This window comes from Bombina bombina, chromosome 4, assembly GCF_027579735.1.
Source record: "Bombina bombina isolate aBomBom1 chromosome 4, aBomBom1.pri, whole genome shotgun sequence".
NCBI lineage: Eukaryota > Metazoa > Chordata > Amphibia > Anura > Bombinatoridae > Bombina > Bombina bombina.
Window position 1 is genome coordinate 717774493 of NC_069502.1, and position 18734 is coordinate 717793226.

Below are 18734 nucleotides of genomic sequence, written 5' to 3' on the forward strand. Positions count from 1 at the left end.
CCAGCGTTAGAGGCTCCTAACGCTGGTTTTGGCCGCCCGCTGGTATTTGGAGTCAGTGATTAAAGGGTCTAACGCTCACTTTACAGCCGCGACTTTTCCATACCGCAGATCCCCCTACGCCATTTGCGTAGCCTATCTTTTCAATGGGATCTTCCTAACGCCGGTATTTAGAGTCGTTTCTGCAGTGAGCGTTAGAGCTCTAACGACAAGATTCCAGCCGCCTGAAAATAGCAGGAGTTAAGAGCTTTCTGGCTAACGCCGGTTTATAAAGCTCTTAACTACTGTACCCTAAAGTACACTAACACCCATAAACTACCTATGTACCCCTAAACCGAGGTCCCCCCACATCGCCGCCACTCGATTAAAATTTTTAACCCCTAATCTGCCGACCGCCACCTACGTTATACTTATGTACCCCTAATCTGCTGCCCCTAACACCGCCGACCCCTGTATTATATCTATTAACCCCTAACTTGCCCCCCACAACGTCGCCGCAAGCTACTTAAAATAATTAACCCCTAATCTTCCGACCGCAAATCGCCGCCACCTACGTTATCCCTATGTACCCCTAATCTGCTACCCCTAACATCGCCGACCCCTATGTTATATTTATTAACCCCTAATCTGCCCCCCTCAACGTCGCCGACACCTACCTACACTTATTAACCCCTAATCTGCCGAGCGGACCTGAGCGCTACTATAATAAAGTTATTAACCCCTAATCCGCCTCACTAACCCTATCATAAATAGTATTAACCCCTAATCTGCCCTCCCTAACATCGCCGACACCTACCTTCAATTATTAACCCCTAATCTGCCGACCGGAGCTCACCGCTATTCTAATAAATGGATTAACCCCTAAAGCTAAGTCTAACCCTAACACTAACACCCCCCTAACTTAAATATAATTTTTATCTAACGAAATAAATTAACTCTTATTAAATAAATAATTCCTATTTAAAGCTAAATACTTACCTGTAAAATACATCCTAATATAGCTACAATATAAATTATAATTATATTATAGCTATTTTAGGATTAATATTTATTTTACAGGCAACTTTGTAATTATTTTAACCAGGTACAATAGCTATTAAATAGTTAAGAACTATTTAATAGTTACCTAGTTAAAATAATAACAAATTTACCTGTAAAATAAATCCTAACCTAAGATATAATTAAACCTAACACTACCCTATCAATAAAATAATTAAATAAACTACCTACAATTACCTACAATTAACCTAACACTACACTATCAATAAATTAATTAAACACAATTCCTACAAATAACTACAATTAAATAAACTAGCTAAAGTACAAAAAATAAAAAAGAACTAAGTTACAGAAAATAATAAAATATTTACAAACATAAGAAAAATATTACAACAATTTTAAACTAATTACACCTACTCTAAGCCCCCTAATAAAATAACAAAGACCCCCAAAATAAAAAATTCCCTACCCTATTCTAAAATACAAATATTACAAGCTCTTTTACCTTACCAGCCCTGAACAGGGCCCTTTGCGGGGCATGCCCCAAGAATTTCAGCTCTTTTGCCTGTAAAAAAAAACATACAATACCCCCCCCCCCAACATTACAACCCACCACCCACATACCCCTAATCTAACCCAAACCCCCCTTAAATAAACCTAACACTACCCCCCTGATGATCTTCCTACCTTGTCTTCACCATGCCAGGTTCACCGATCCGTCCTGGCTCCAAGATCTTCATCCAACCCAAGCGGGGGCTAGACATCCACTGAAGAAGTCCAGAAGAGGGTCCAAAGTCTTCCTCCTATCCGGCAAGAAGAGGACATCCGGACCGGCAAACATCTTCTCCAAGCGGCATCTTCTATCTTCTTCCATCCGATGACGACCGGCTCCATCTTGAAGACCTCCAGCGCGGATCCATCCTCTTCTTCCGACGACTAGACGACGAATGACGGTTCCTTTAAGGGACGTCATCCAAGATGGCGTCCCTCGAATTCCGATTGGCTGATAGGATTCTATCAGCCAATCGGAATTAAGGTAGGAATTTTCTGATTGGCTGATGGAATCAGCCAATCAGAATATAGTTCAATCCGATTGGCTGATCCAATCAGCCAATCAGATTGAGCTCGCATTCTATTGGCTGATCGGAACAGCCAATAGAATGCGAGCTCAATCTGATTGGCTGATTGGATCAGCCAATCGGATTGAACTATATTCTGATTGGCTGATTCCATCAGCCAATCAGAAAATTCCTACCTTAATTCCGATTGGCTGAATTCGAGGGACGCCATCTTGGATGACGTCCCTTAAAGGAACCGTCATTCGTCGTCTAGTCGTCGGAAGAAGAGGATGGATCCGCGCTGGAGGTCTTCAAGATGGAGCCGGTCGTCATCGGATGGAAGAAGATAGAAGATGCCGCTTGGAGAAGATGTTTGCCGGTCCGGATGTCCTCTTCTTGCCGGATAGGAGGAAGACTTTGGACCCTCTTCTGGACTTCTTCAGTGGATGTCTAGCCCCCGCTTGGGTTGGATGAAGATCTTGGAGCCAGGACGGATCGGTGAACCTGGCATGGTGAAGACAAGGTAGGAAGATCATCAGGGGGGTAGTGTTAGGTTTATTTAAGGGGGGTTTGGGTTAGATTAGGGGTATGTGGGTGGTGGGTTGTAATGTTGGGGGGGGGGTATTGTATGTTTTTTTTTACAGGCAAAAGAGCTGAAATTCTTGGGGCATGCCCCGCAAAGGGCCCTGTTCAGGGCTGGTAAGGTAAAAGAGCTTGTAATATTTGTATTTTAGAATAGGGTAGGGAATTTTTTTATTTTGGGGGGCTTTGTTATTTTATTAGGGGGCTTAGAGTAGGTGTAATTAGTTTAAAATTGTTGTAATATTTTTCTTATGTTTGTAAATATTTTATTATTTTCTGTAACTTAGTTCTTTTTTATTTTTTGTACTTTAGCTAGTTTATTTAATTGTAGTTATTTGTAGGAATTGTGTTTAATTAATTTATTGATAGTGTAGTGTTAGGTTAATTGTAGGTAATTGTAGGTAGTTTATTTAATTATTTTATTGATAGGGTAGTGTTAGGTTTAATTATATCTTAGGTTAGGATTTATTTTACAGGTAAATTTGTTATTATTTTAACTAGGTAACTATTAAATAGTTCTTAACTATTTAATAGCTATTGTACCTGGTTAAAATAATTACAAAGTTGCCTGTAAAATAAATATTAATCCTAAAATAGCTATAATATAATTATAATTTATATTGTAGCTATATTAGGATTTATTTTACAGGTAAGTATTTAGCTTTAAATAGGAATCATTTATTTAATAAGAGTTAATTTATTTCGTTAGATAAAAATTATATTTAACTTAGGGGGGTGTTAGTGTTAGGGTTAGACTTAGCTTTAGGGGTTAATACATTTATTAGAATAGCGGTGAGCTCCGGTCGGCAGATTAGGGGTTAATAATTGAAGGTAGGTGTCGGCGATGTTAGGGAGGGCAGATTAGGGGTTAATACTATTTATGATAGGGTTAGTGAGGCGGATTAGGGGTTAATAACTTTATTATAGTAGCGCTCAGGTCCGCTCGGCAGATTAGGGGTTAATAAGTGTAGGCAGGTGTCGGCGACGTTGTGGGGGGCAGATTAGGGGTTAATAAATATAATATAGGGGTCGGCGATGTTAGGGCAGCAGATTAGGGGTACATAGGGATAACGTAGGTGGCGGCGGTTTACGGAGTGGCAGATTAGGGGTTAAAAGTGTAATGCAGGGGTCAGCGATAGCGGGGGCGGCAGATTAGGGGTTAATAAGTGTAAGGTTAGGGGTGTTTAGACTCGGGGTACATGTTAGAGTGTTAGGTGCAGACGTAGGAAGTGTTTCCCCATAGGAAACAATGGGGCTGCGTTAGGAGCTGAACGCTGCTTTTTTGCAGGTGTTAGGTTTTTTTTCAGCTCAAACTGCCCCATTGTTTCCTATGGGAGAATCGTGCACGAGCACGTTTTTGATGCCGGCCGCGTCCGTAAGCAACTCTGGTATCGAGAGTTGCATTTGCGGTAAATATGCTCTACGCTCCTTTTTTGGAGCCTAACGCAGCATTTGTTTGAACTCTCGATACCAGAGTTAAATTTATGGTGCGGCCAGAAAAAAACCCGCGGAGCGTTAACAGCCCTTTTACCGCCGAACTCCAAATCTAGGCCTAGCTTTGCAAAATTTTACAACTCCAAGCCTTGCCACATGTATCTAGTACACATAATATGTTATGCTCGTCTTACTATATTATGTGCTAGCACATGCTTTATATTTTTTTGATCCTAGACTTGCATGTAGGTAGATGAATTTAGATAACTTAGATCCCTGTTTGTGGTTCTGCCCAGGTTATACTCCCTGTGTTTTCTAGGGCGTTCTGTGTGCAGCTAGGGTGTAGTTGGATCGTACCTTCATTTCTTTTGAATCATTCTGTGTTACCCTTCTCCTTCTTATCCTTTTCACACATTGGGGCCGAATTATCATTGTGCGAGCGGACATGATCCGATATTGCGGATCATGTCCGCTGCACATCTATAGATGCCGACAGCATACGCTCTCTGCATTTATCATTGCACCAGCAGTTCTTGAGAACTGCTGGTGCAATGCAGCCCCCTACAGATTTGTGGCCAATCGGCCGCTAGCAGGGGGTGTCAATCAACCCGATCGTATTCGATCGGGTTGATTTCTGGCGATGTCTGTCCGCCGCCTGAGAGTAGGTGGACAGGTTATAGAGCAGCGGTCTGGACCGCTGCTTCATAACTTGTGTTTCTGGCTAGCCTGAAGCTTGATAAATATGCCCCATTGTTTGTAGATGACCGGTCATTATGGTTTTAATTTTATAATGTATGGATTGAGTGTGGGAATTTTTTTAAGCATAGGACTTTCTTTCCATTCTTCTTGTTATTTTTGTAACTAATAAAAAAAAATTTTTAGAATTTTGATATACATGAGCTTGAAGTCTTAAATTATTCAAGAGTGCTGAAACCCCTGTCCTTTTCTATGGGATAATTACATATGAATTATCTGGACTTCTCCCTTGATTTTATTATATAGACAAAGTTACAAAGCTTTGGTTACTACATCACTTTCCTCTCCTTTATTCTCTGAACCACTGAAACGGTACCTTTTGCAATCTGTAGCAGTGAACCGGCACATCCTCCAGCAGGCAAGACTCTCTAATGAAGTTAAGCACAGCCTCTTTAACAGACATTCCTTGCTGTTCTTTGTGCATTTCAGGCGCATGCTTCAAAATGTAGTTGCTTCCCCTCTTCGCAATAATCTGATGGGAGTTATGAAAATACAGAAAATTCTTAGAATTGTGTTAAACTATGAAATTGTTACAAAAACAGGCAATGTTTGCATTTTGAAAATGCCACTTATGTTCAGATTTGATCTTGCTAATGGATAAAATGAATTTATTCTACAATTAAAGGTGTGCTCGATGGTGAGCAAGTAGTCAAGTTCTTCATGTAGTTCTGTGCTATAATATTACTAATAATAATGGTTTACTTCAGGTCTCAAAAACGCTAAATTTTACAGCAACAACTCACTCCCCACTTGTAATACAAACACAATGAGTAAGTTATTAATGCTCTCTGCGTTATTCATTAAAAAAAAAGAAGAGCAAGGTAAAAAAAATTTCAGCCACATTAAAGGGACAGTCTACTCCAGAACTTGTATTGTTTAAAAAGATAGATAATTCCCTTATTACCCATTCCCCAGTTTTGAATAACCAACACGGTTATATTAATATACTTTTGACCTCTGTGATTACCTTGTATCTATGCCTCTACAGAGTACCCCCTTATTTCAGTTCTTTTAACAGACTTGCATTTTAGCCAGTGAGTGTTGACTCATAAATAACTCCACGGGAGTGAGCACAATGTTATCTATAGAGCACATATGACTGCCTAACTGTGAAAATTGTCAAAATGCATTGATATAAGAGGCGTCCTTCAAGGGCTTAGACATTATCATATGAGTCTACCTAGGTTTAGCTTTCAACAAAGAATACCAAAAGAACAAGCAAATTTGATGATACAAGTAAATTGGAAAGCTGTTTAAAATTGCATGTCCTAGCTGAATCATTAAAGTTTAATTTTGAATAAACTGTCCCTTTAAGGTGATTTGGTTAATTTTTTTTAAAGATTCACTTGTAATACAAGATTGTCCATTATTCTTAGTGTAAGACTAAGTCCAAGATAAATGCAGCCTGCACCATCAATTGCGCTTCATATATATATGCCCTATATATTGTTGTTTTTTGTACTTCATACTCCTTTTTAGTACCTCTCTTTTTCATTTAAATATAGTTCAAAAGATGGTTATATGAATGGACCAGGGTCTCTCACAGGGAATATATCTGTCAACTAGTGAATATAGTCTGTTATAATTGTTCCATATATGGATGTGTTTTCAATAACCTTTCCTTTATCAAATAACAGTATAAGTCATTGTTAAGTCATTCACATTTAAAATATTGAGCTTGTAGCAGGAATTCATTAGTCTTACTCATGTCTATAATATGTTCAAACATTGTTTTACCAAGAAGTCACACACAGTTATTTAACTAATAGTGTACTCCCCCAAAGATGCAGCACATAACCTTGGTCTTTGTAATGCAGGTACATTTGATGAAGCAAAAAGGAAATAGTTAGACAAGTGCAAATAGTGACTCAGATTAGTCCGAGCTCAGTAGCATAAATGTACTTTGTGAAATAGTTAGTGCCCACAAAGTGCCCTTTGGTCCGGGAGTTCTGACTATGGTAAATGATAAGCACTCTGTAAATACCATTGGATGTTGTAGCTGAGGCATGGTAATCCTGTGGAATGTTTCGATTTATGAACTGGGTGCAGCTGTGAGCTATGCAATAAATACCATTTAAGTAAGATACAATATGTGAGTGAAATCAATTCCCCAAAGAGTTTCTGTTTAAGCTAGAACAAACAGATGGATATAAAAACTAGGATTTCATTTCATGCAGGTTTTCATGTGTAACCTAATTGCTTTTATTTTTCATCAAACTGCTGCAAATTGCCTAAACCAGTTGTTGATTTGCAACATTTGGAAGAAAACTTTTACAGAATTTGCTTTTTGGCATGTTCTAGGGAGTGTGGACCAAGCATTTTTTTACGCAAAAACATTAAATGTCCGGTTAAAGGGACAGTCCACACCAACATTGTTATTTAAAAATATAGATAATGGGGTATATTTAACAACGGTCTGTCGGACCTGATCCGACAGTGCGGATCAGGTCCGACAGACCTCGCTGAATGCAGAGAGCAATACGCTCTCCGTATTCAGCATTGCACCAGCAGCTCTTGTGAGCTGCTGGTGCAACGCCGCCCCCTGCAGATTCGTGGCCAATCGGCCGCCTGCAGGCGGGTGTTAATCAACCTGATTGTACTTGATCGGGTTGAATTGCGGCTGATCTAAGCAGGCGGACAGGTTATGGAGCAGCGGTCTTTAGACCGCTGCTTCATAACTGGTGTTTCTGGCGAGCCTGCAGGCTCGCCAGAAATTCAGGCCCTCAAGCTCCATCATGGAAGCTTAATAAAGTGGGCCCCATTGCCTTTACTACCGATTCCCAAGCTTTACACAACCAACATTGTTATATTAATATACTTTATAACATTTAAACCTCTACATTTCTGCCTGTTTCTAAGCCACTACAGACAGCTTCTTATCACATGCTTTTTAATTAGCTTTTAACTACAAGAGACTGCTAATTCATGTGGGCCATATAGATAACATTATGCTCACGCCCGTGGAGTTGTGGCAGACACTGCACTTATTGGCTAAAATGCAAGTCAATAGATAATAAATAAATAGCCATGTGATCAGGGGGCTGTCAAAAGAGGCTTAGATACAAGGTAATCACAGAGGTAAAAAGTATATCAATATAACCATGTTGACTGTGCAAAACTGGGGAATGGGTAATAAAGGGATTATCTATCTTTTTAAACAATAACATTTTTTGGAGTTGACTGTCCCTTTAAAGAGACATGGGGAAATGCTTCAAATTCATATATGTAATTAATAGATTGCATTTTGACAAAAATCTTTTAGATTTGACACACATGTGTGCATCATATTAATACAGCCAGTATAAGCCATTACAAGCTGCAGACCAATAGCTGTTTTAGGCAATCTGCAACATTATAAAGATAACCATGGTTACAGCAATCTCTCTAAGGAGCATGGGACATTTGTACACATAAGCAAGAGGTGTTTAAAGTCCATTTAAATGGAAGCGCCATTTTGGGAGTATGTATTTAGAAAACAGGCTATAGAGGACTGCTGGGCAGCTGAGGGCTGCGCATAGCCCTCAGGTTTCTCGTGTGGCAATTGTCCTGGTTTTTGTAGCACAATATAGTGCCCCATTTTACCTCCAGAGCTGTCCAGAATATTACAAAAGCACCTTAAGATAGCTCCTTGCACCACTTTATCTAAAATCTTAAAAACTCAACAGATTTTGCCTTTTTCTCTAGGCTTATAAATCACAGCAGATGGGAAGTTACAAATCTTAAAAACTGTACTTTCTTTGATTAAAAACATAAATTATTTGCTGGTTACTAAATAGATGTCTTAAAAGTAGCCCAGTATCCTCCTATAAAAAGGTTTTGTGTTGGCTAAAACACTTTGAGCATAGTGAGGTTGGTTGCATTAGGCTTAAAAGGCACATTATAGTGTTTGTCTATGTTGCACCTACATATACACATTTTGTTTTATTGTTGGTGGAAAAATGTCCCCCATTGGGACTGTGGGCATTGACATTAACCAGAGAGGAGGTAGCATACCAGCTGACATACTCTTAAATTCGTTTATCGATACAGGATTTTCCGCTTTCAATGTGTATAACTTTAGTTATACACATAAACATAATAAATGTGATAGATGTCAACTTAAGGACTCAGTACTCAACAGATACATAGAAGACACATAGAAAAAATGGATATTGGCAGATAAAGCAAAATAACAATATAACTTAACATGACAGGCCAAGAAAGTTTGATAAATATCTTATACATAATTGCACTATCTGGGTATTAGTATGTTGTTTTGTATTAAATGAAGTTATCTCTCAACTAACACTCCACATTATATTGTCCCATAAGGGGCTTATCTTTTGGCCCTTATCTCTGTGTATAAGCGTCCATGCCTCTATAAGGCTACTATAAGTTCTACTGCATTTCACATATGTGCCAAGGATGTTGAAAATAAGTATCACTATATGTTAAACTATTGTGATTATTTAGATCACTAATATTTGATTACTTATTGCATGATCATAAGATGCACCAAATGTTGCCTTATTGTCAGATATGTTATACAAGTGCAGTTACTCCCAGATATTCATAATGTCATACTTGGAGTTCAATCCCTTGGGTATCCTAGTACCCAAGGTAAAAATCCAAAAAGATTCCCGCTTTGCCAGTAAGCTATCAATATCACCACCTTTTAAACAGGTGTATCACTTAGCACTGTATGCTATGATTACGGCCACTTAGGCTGAAATGCGTAAGCATTGTGCTACACCGCTTGTGAGTCTGAAAGAATTTTTGTGGAGCTTTGTGCTTTTACAGAAAAAGAACTTTTTTTTTTTTTTAGTTTGGATTTTGATGTGGCGGATCAACCTTTTCTTTGTATGCCGTTGATTATGCTAGCGGATCCGCCAAATATATTTTCTGGCTACGGTGAGGTCTGGAGCAGGTGTTTGGTAATTGAGTGGATTGGGGTTGCCTGCACGTAGCAGGAGTCTCCTATACGGAAGTCGGAACACGCAATTGATCCACAGAAACGCCAGCCGAAACACCGGGGATAGCCTGCAGGACAATGGAGGAGCAATAGAAAAAAAGAAGTGCTCGTGTCAGCAGTGCCAGAGGGGTTTCACCGGTAAGAGGGCTGTAAGGGCGGAGTGGATCTGTACAGTTGTTGTCTTATGGATGTCGGCCACAAGTCTCTGGCTTACCCTCTTTTGATACCCCATACCAAACACCTCAATAGGATACCTTTGGGACATTACATTTATATATGAATATAATCTAAAAGGGAATATTAGCTTTTTGCTTTCAAACACACAAACATATTAATAACTCAGAGAAACAAGATTTATAAACAACAAAATATGCACTTACATAATGCATTTGGACTCTATATTCAGCTCAGGATATTTAATGTGACTATATCATGCATTATGAAATGTAATATTGTTACAATATTAACAACCTTAAAAACATCTACATATTTAATATCTTACCCAGTGCGGAAAGTAGGATTCAGGTTCAAAGTACTTTTTCATATGGATGTTTTGGTCAAAATTCCCACAATCAGCCTGAAGTGCATAGGCTGCCAGCAAGAAGTAAATTTCCTCTTTGTGAGTACAATGAGATCGCAGTACTTGGTCTTTGAGGTGGTAATAGTACAGTTGCCGTGCTTTTTTGTCACTATGAAAAAAAAATCAAAATGGCAGAAAGATCATATAAAATTTGACGAATGAGGTAAGTGATGCAAGGGGCACTCCCTTGCTTGGTCTTTAATTGAGGAGAAACTAGATATAAAGGAAGCCTTAAAGAAACATGAAACCCCAATTTTTATTTAATTATTCAAATAGAACATAACCTTACAAACAACGTTTCAATTTACTTCTATTATCAAATGCACTTAATTCTCTTATTATCCTTCTTTGAAAAGAAACAATGCACTACTGGGCGCTAGCTAAACACATCGGGTAAGCCAATGACAAGAGGCATACATGTGCAGCCACAAATCTGCAGGTAATTCAAAAAAGTGCATTGCTGCTCCTGAGCCTACCTAGGTATGCTTTTCATCAATGGATACCAAAAGAACAAAGCAAATTAGATATGAGTAGTAGATTTGAACGTTGTTTCAAATTGCACGTTATTTTTACTTTACTGTCCCTTTAAATAAGTGACAAGAAATTAGCTGCCCAGGGGTTGCATGTAGATTTGGAGGTTTCTTCTTTCCAAGCACATGCATTTCTTCTGTTCATCCTACAAAAAAACACCTGTAATTCTTATTCCTCATGTAATCCCCACTCCTATAAACATGTAGTGGATTTTACCACTTTTGAAGTGGTTCAAAAACAACAGCTGAGGGCATTCTGCAGCTCATTTAAGGATTTGGGGGCTGCAAAGTTGTCCTCAGGAGGAAAACGGGTTTCCTGTCTATGCCTTAAAGGGACATAAAACAGGTTGAGATCTGTGCATATCTAAAAGTGCTAATTAATTAAAAAATAGTTTGCATAAAAAAATTGTTTCAAAATTGATGGCAAGTATTTTAAAATAATTAAAAAAATAATCGAAATAAATTACATAGCTAAGCTGCCTGGAGCAGCCAACTCCACCCCCTATCAGTGTTTAGACACAGGCATTGTATTTCAATTGAGTTCACAGCTTCTAGGCATGCTCCAGCAGATAAACCCTATTCACTTTTGCATTCTACCAAAACAACAATAGATATAGATACAGTCATAGAAGGAAATGTGTGGGGGAAGTTAGAACTTTACAATTCAGAAACTAAAAAGAAAGGGTTAATGGTGAGGCACTGCAGAATAAATGTGCAGGTAAAGTAATTAAAGTACATATTATTATATTTTGTCTCTATCCAAACTTGTTTTATGTCCCTTTAAAAGCTTCCACTGTATATTCATCATTTGTTTTGGTGTTTTTTTCTCAGAAAATAATGTATTATTAGTTGTTTATTTACATCTAACATGGAAACACGAACAAAGTTTCAAAAGAGTAGTGGGAATTTAGGAATCTTGTTTTACCAGAGGTTGTATGCAACATTTTGCCTGTAGTTATTTGTTATCTGTAGATTGTATCTACCTTTTTTTTTTCTCACCATCAAATGGCCACTGGCCAAATATTAAAATCTACAAAAAAGACATTTAAATTATATGTTTGTTTGCTTTTCTGAGAAATTTTAAATATTCAAGTTGTCCATTTTTTTTAAAATAATTTTAAGTAACCTCACTTTGAGCTGTTCTCTAATGGTGATTTAGAATTCTAGACTGCTGAATTTGTTGATGCATTACAAATAATAATAATAATAATATTTAATTCAGGGCTAGATTCAAATTATTATTAGAATTTATTTATAGTGTAAACATATACTATAACACTTTTAAAAACAAACAAACAAGTGCAATAGAAATATAATGGGAACAAAACCACAAAAAAACGGGCATGCTGATACAGAAGGAGTTGTTGTGTTCCCGTGGGAACTTACAATTTAGGTGTTATGGAAAAGCTTCAGATGCACAGCCAACTATTGGTAAAGACTCTGAAGCCTGTCAGAAAGTGTGACTCTTGCTTTCCATCTATGACAAGTGGCGCAATGAAAATGTAATATTTTTTAGGTTTTCAGGGACAAAGTTGCCAGGCCTGGGTATGACATGGTATCCTATTCTTTCATTTCTGACTCAGAAACATACCACAACACAATACCTCCCCCCACCTCACTTGCTGCTCCCTTAGTTTCTCATACACAATAAAAACACTTCATGCATTCCTGAAAGTCAGCGAGACCATGATAAACGCCTCAGGCCAAAGGCCAAAAGACTGAGATAACTAAGGCTTAAGAAAACACATAACATTGCAATTTAACTATAGATTGTAGTCTACCAAATAAACACTAGAATAACTTAACTTATGTTGCTTGCAGCCAAAAACAACATATACAGGTCACCAAATATTGGCACATATGTGCTTACCTTATAATTCTTCCATTTTCTACATAATATTGCACTCGGAAAAAAGCAACACAGGGAGGACTAAACTTCTCTGTACCCTAGAATAAAATTCATATAGAAATAAGTTATTAAAACACTACTTTGAAAGTAAAAAGTATGTTTGTTTTAAAAAAATATTGTAATATCAGAAAAAATGTGTATTTGTTTTGTTTAATTTGTTTTATGTATGTGTATTTTTTTACCATGAATCTGTTTATGTACTCCCACTAATTCACCCAGCACTATAGAATTTAGCACCGTTTTAAAATAAATGTTGATGAGATAAATAGATAGAAAGATACATCTGAACATTTTGCACATCCAACTTCTCCTAAAAATGAATAAACAACATCAGAAGCTATCTGAGCATGATCAACTTACCATGAAAGTAGGAAGTATTTAAAATAAAATATAAAAATATGTTTCAATTCTTTTTGTATGAGGTGATTGGAACAATTTTATCTTAAAAGGGACAAAATTTGCATGCACATAGATGAATTACATCTTTGGATATAAACATATTTGAAATATACATGTATTGGCAAAAATGCTTCTAGTAAAAGTTATCACTGTTTTAGTGTTAACATTTTTCTCTGCACGTGCATGTGATGCATAGCTAGATATTCTCAGTGCACCAGCATTTTAAATAATGCAGCTGCTCAGAGCGCCAGTGGGGCTGGTATTATGTCAGCAATGAACAAATTGAGTCATTACCAGATGGTACAAGCATTCTAAGCTCTCAGACCAAGTGCTCTTTTTAAAATGCTGGTGCACGGTGCATACCTAAATACACTTTTTGAAAAAGCTATAGCTTTTATTAGAAGCATTTTTGCTAATGCATGTATATTACAAAAATGTTTATATTCAAAACTGAAATGTATCCATATGGATTCCAATTTTGACTGGAATATCCCTTTAATATAAATGCTGCTGAAAAAAAATCTGAAACCTGAATAGCTATGGGATGCACCTGCATTTTTTAATTTCTTCTAACTATCCCTTACCAGGACATGGAACCCACTGAACAAGTATAGTTGCTCATATGTATTCAAAATATTTCAGCTATGATGTATTCTCTATCAGTCTGTCTGCAGGTATAGTTCATAAACTCATTAGCATTGACCTCCTACCTAAAGGTTCTACCATTTGTCACACAGAAGGTTGACACACGTGCAAAGCTGAACGGAGCCAACATATTTGCATGAAAAACATATTTATAGGAGGCAAAATAATGCATTTCTGCCACAGCTGAGAGGTAAGGAATCTAACCCAACCTGTCATTCTCTACCTACTGCTACTGTGCAGAGCACAACAGACTGTTGTCAATCAAGAGCAGGTAAAAATGTTTAGTATAAAAATGAGCTACGCTTGTAATATTTTACTGAAATAAAATTTCCTAGGAGTGTCAGTAACCTTTACTAACCTGTTAATGCTGTGATAACACTTCTGTTTCATTCTCGCTGCCCTTGTCCTTTTACACATTCTTTTAATATGTGTAATGTTTTTATATGCTCTGCACTGTACTTTTCATAAAGGTTACAGTGTTGATGTAACAGTTAGATCTTCATACTGAAGCCTGACATCTTAGATGATACACTGATACTTTTTATAGCATTAGCAATCATCTCTATTAGCAATGATTCATTATTATGTAAGACAAAGCTATTCAGTATTTTATCAGCATCTACTTCGTGACTTCCTGTCAGCAGGAGAACTATTAAGAAATTGAGGTGTTGGTGATGTTAATACTTACGCGTGTCGTTTCTTTCTTCCATTCCTTAGGAAAATATTTGCTTAACTTTTGCTCTAGGTCCATGAATATGTATTCATTATCTGAAAGAGAGCACAAGAGCGCCGCTTTATTTTCGGTTCTGCGTTTAATCAAACATGTTCTGCATGCACTGCTGTAACGCCACATAAACTCAAAGGGATAGTGTACTGTAAAATTTGTTTCTCATTAATGTGTTTCCAATTACTTGTTTTACCAGCTGCAGAGTTAAAAATGCATGAGAAAGTATTATTTATGAATATTTTTGTATATGAAATAGCCATTTCTGATAAACACAGGAAGAAGAAACCACAACCCAATACAATAGGCTGATCTTGTATGGAGATAATACCTCAGATGTTATCTGTCTCATTATTTCACAAAGTCCTTATCTTCTTTATTACGGTTTACTCAAAGGCTAATACTTAGAATCAAAAATGGGAAATTAACATTTTAGTACCTCTCTGTCACAACCTCCTCCACACTGGAAGTATTATTTGACCTAAACCCTTTTGTTCACATGTTTTTGTTTTTCTGTAACCATAACTTAACCCTTTACTGATAGTACTTATTTGTCTACATCGGAACAACATTCTGATGTAAACAAATAAGTAAAAATTTAAATCACAAGATCGTTCAGGCGATAGTGTGATTTCAATGATGGGATTGTGTCAGAGGGGAGTACCTATGATGCTAAGCACACCCTCTAGCCTGTGATCCCATTTAGGAAGCGCCTATGGGTTCAGTACAGCCAAATGGTTAGGACTTTCTATGCCGTCCTAAGGGTGCTAAAGCCCAGTGCAGTTAGAATGACATAACCCCTTCCTGCCCTTAGGACCTACTAAGTTCTGAAATTTTCAGTATAAGTGGGAATACAATAGGCAAAATCCACTATTGTGGAAGTGAAAATAAAAAGGGGAAGGAGCTATTTGCAATTTAAATACCAAAATAACAAGAGTATTGCATTGAGCAATGATACTTTATTTTACTGGACAAGCTTTCTGGATATTCCAAAAGCTTTGTCTACGTATAAATATATAGATAGTCCAATAAAAAAAGAAGAAAAAAAGTATCATTGTTCAAAGATTCTAATTAATACACTCCAGTAGGTAAAATGGATAGTTGGGAACACGCAAAGGGGGGGGGGGGGGGATTCGAGAACACTGTCTCTTTAAGGTTTAAATATGCACTATTTTAATCCACAGCTGCATTAGTAATGCCTTGGAGCACCAACTTAATCCAAGATTCCTGGAGATCCTCTGTCTGGCAAAGCTCCAACATCAAGGTATCAAGAAATGGGGTCTGTCACCAGAAGAGCTCTACCCCCCACCCATTGAATTAAACCTAGGGACAGAGATGAAGTACTCTCATCCCCAAGATGACCCCAACTAGGGTCAACAGAAGTTAATTAAGCAAGATAAGTGGGGACAACGTTTTTTTAAGGATGTAATGACAGTCTGGTGACTTTGGATGACCTGACCAAAAATACATGTTTATTATGTTCGTCTTGGACTTAATAAAATTGTGCTTTCTGTCATCTTAGCAACTTGTTGGCTTTTTTATTTTAATGGCTATAAATGATAACAAATTATTTGTTTCACAATTGGATGCAATGAAGAAAACTGATAAATATAAATAAAAACAGAAAATAATAACAAGTAACATCTAAAAAACATGTTTATGATTTACAGACCCAAGCCCTAAACAAAGGAAAATCAAAGGCAAAATGTATTTATTTATTGTGGATGCCTTTAGATGAATATAATGCATTACAAATTATTTTTGGTTTCTATTTACTTTTCCTGGGATATGTATTGATACCTTTGTAAAATGCTAGTCTATATTTTTTCCAGTTAGACAAGTCTCTCCAGTACCTTTGATAGTCTAATCAGCAATGACACTAAAGAGGTCTTTGCAACTTAGTGAACTTGTTCCTGTTGATACCACAGGAATTGGAGAGAAGTCTTCAAAATACACTAAAAGATAGGAGCATCATCTATAGCCCCTCTGATTTCTATTTAGATACTAGCCAGGTCATCGAGTTCTAGTGAATCTAAGGATATGGAAATACATTTGCATTAGAGAATTTTGGGCAATGAATCAGAAATGATACAGTGTTCTCAATTTTTGTAAACTTATATGATGGTGGGCTATATACAAGATAAATTAATAAAGTGGTATATTAAAGTACACATTCTCCCCGTTTCATATAAAAAGTATACCCAGTATCTATGTACTGTTGCAATGCAGTAGGATTGCATAATTAACAGGTGCATAATAAAAATATGATATAACACCTACTCTGAATTTCAAATAAGCAGTAGATTTTTTTCTAACAAATTTATTTTTTTCTCCCATTTTCCTGCCCCCTGTATCATGTGACAAACATCAGCCAATCACAGACTAGTATATGTATACCATGTGAGCTTGTGCACATGCTCAGTAGGATCTTGTTCTCCAGGAAGTGTGAATATGAAAAGGCTGTACAAAATTGGATAATGGAAGTAAATTGGAAAGTGTCTTAAAATTGCCTGCTCTTTCTGAATCATAAAAGTTATTTTGACTTGAGTGTCCCTTTAAAGGGACACAATTATCCACATTGAAATGCTCATGGGTACATTTCAATTTTAAATAAAAGCATTTTTGCAGAATACTTCCATTAGCAAAAATGCTTCAAGTAAAAGTTATTATCGTTTCAGTGGCACACGCACATTTGCTATGTGTGACTAAAGGAGGAGAATTCAAACACAATATGCCTACTCAGAAAGCTGGCGGTGGTGTATATTACGTCATTAAAGACTTGCGCACATGCCACTGAAACAGGAATAACTTTTGCTAGAAGCATTTTTGCTAAAACAAATAAATTGCACAACTTCTTCTGTTTTGACCCTTTTATCTTTTTAAACTGCCCCAGATTGTCTCTTTGCAACCGGTGGAATTTTTTTAAAATAAAATATAGAAAGACATATTGGCTGTGGGGACCAAAAGCATCCAGCCAGACCACAGGAGGAAAAAAAAGTATTTAAAGGTCTATATTTGTGCAATAACACAGCACTTGCAATTGAGAATGGCCTTTCTACAATTTATGGATCATTTATATTGACCTTGTTTTTTGTCCAGAAATTCAACTGGCAAAATTCTGAAAATCAGTAATGGCAGCCCAAGCCAAATTGACATTGAAATAAGCAATACATGGCGCATTTGCTTTACGCTAGTACTAAGTACAAAAGTAATAAAGAGCATGCACAAACATTTCTGAAAGATAAAAGAGCACAGTTGGCATCCTCTACTCTAGTCCTCCTGTCTATGTAGGAATGCTGCACTACATTCCAGCTTTAATGAAATTAATATAGCTGGAATGTTAGCCTGCCGTGTAAGCCTCCATCTGCAAAAACAAAGAGCGCCCTTTTTTCTTCCCTCACGTAGGTGATTTGGATTAGCGATGAAGCCAACAAAATCTCTGTCAGATGGTTTGGCTGCATTCTTTTTCTTTTTTTTTTCTCCATTTAGAAATCTGGACACCAAAAAAGTATTGCAAAGCAGATCTGACCAATAAGCAAGTGGTGCTATCGATTTTCTAGTGTCACAAAAGAAAATCTTTATTGAGTTACCAAACTTTATATATGTTTAATTATCTATAGGTATTTGCATTGCCCTTTTATTACAGGAGCTTCTCCATAATTTATACAGTCCCATTGTGTTCTGTCACATACAAGGCCTCCAGTCCTTTGCATATTTGGTCACTTTTTGTTATATTACTTCCCATGTATACCCAAACAAACAAATTAACATAAGTAATTGCTATCATTTCAGTCTTGTAGACCTGTCTGGAAAAAGGTACTATATACTACTGACTATAACCATGTGCAAAACCAGTCCACCTCTCTACTGACATCCATAAATATGTACTGAATCACTGTATATCATGATATATCAGTGATTTGCAACCAGTTGTAATATAATTAAAAACACAAAAATAATAACATTATTATGATTGTTAATAATAAAATAATAACAATAACTGACCTGGCTTGTTATCAGATGCCGTAACCCAATAGAAAGCAATGTATAACTCATACACAATATATTTCAATACAAGGCATTGGTTTATGCTAACCTGCTGCACACTGAACATGTTTCAGATCCAGTGATTATGGCATTTAACACTTGTCAAGCGTGACAGGTTCAGTA

At 37.0% G+C, this 18734-nt stretch overlaps 1 protein-coding gene and 1 long non-coding RNA gene across 2 annotated transcripts in view; one reads left to right on the forward strand and one right to left on the reverse strand.

Moving 5' to 3' along the window:
• Nucleotides 1-18734, reverse strand: part of FRMD1 (FERM domain containing 1) — a 108294-nt gene that overhangs the window by 33782 nt on the left and 55778 nt on the right. Inside the window, exons 4-7 of the mRNA XM_053710919.1 lie at nucleotides 14529-14608; nucleotides 12758-12834; nucleotides 10280-10466; nucleotides 5143-5298 (exon numbers count right to left, since the gene is read on the reverse strand). Of these exons, the coding sequence (XP_053566894.1) occupies nucleotides 5143-5298; nucleotides 10280-10466; nucleotides 12758-12834; nucleotides 14529-14608 (500 nt within the window). The remainder of the gene's footprint in view (nucleotides 1-5142; nucleotides 5299-10279; nucleotides 10467-12757; nucleotides 12835-14528; nucleotides 14609-18734) is intronic.
• LOC128656775 (uncharacterized) lies at nucleotides 13982-16085 on the forward strand. Its single transcript, XR_008402057.1, has 2 exons — nucleotides 13982-14111; nucleotides 15749-16085. It is a non-coding gene; the product is annotated as an uncharacterized LOC128656775 (long non-coding RNA).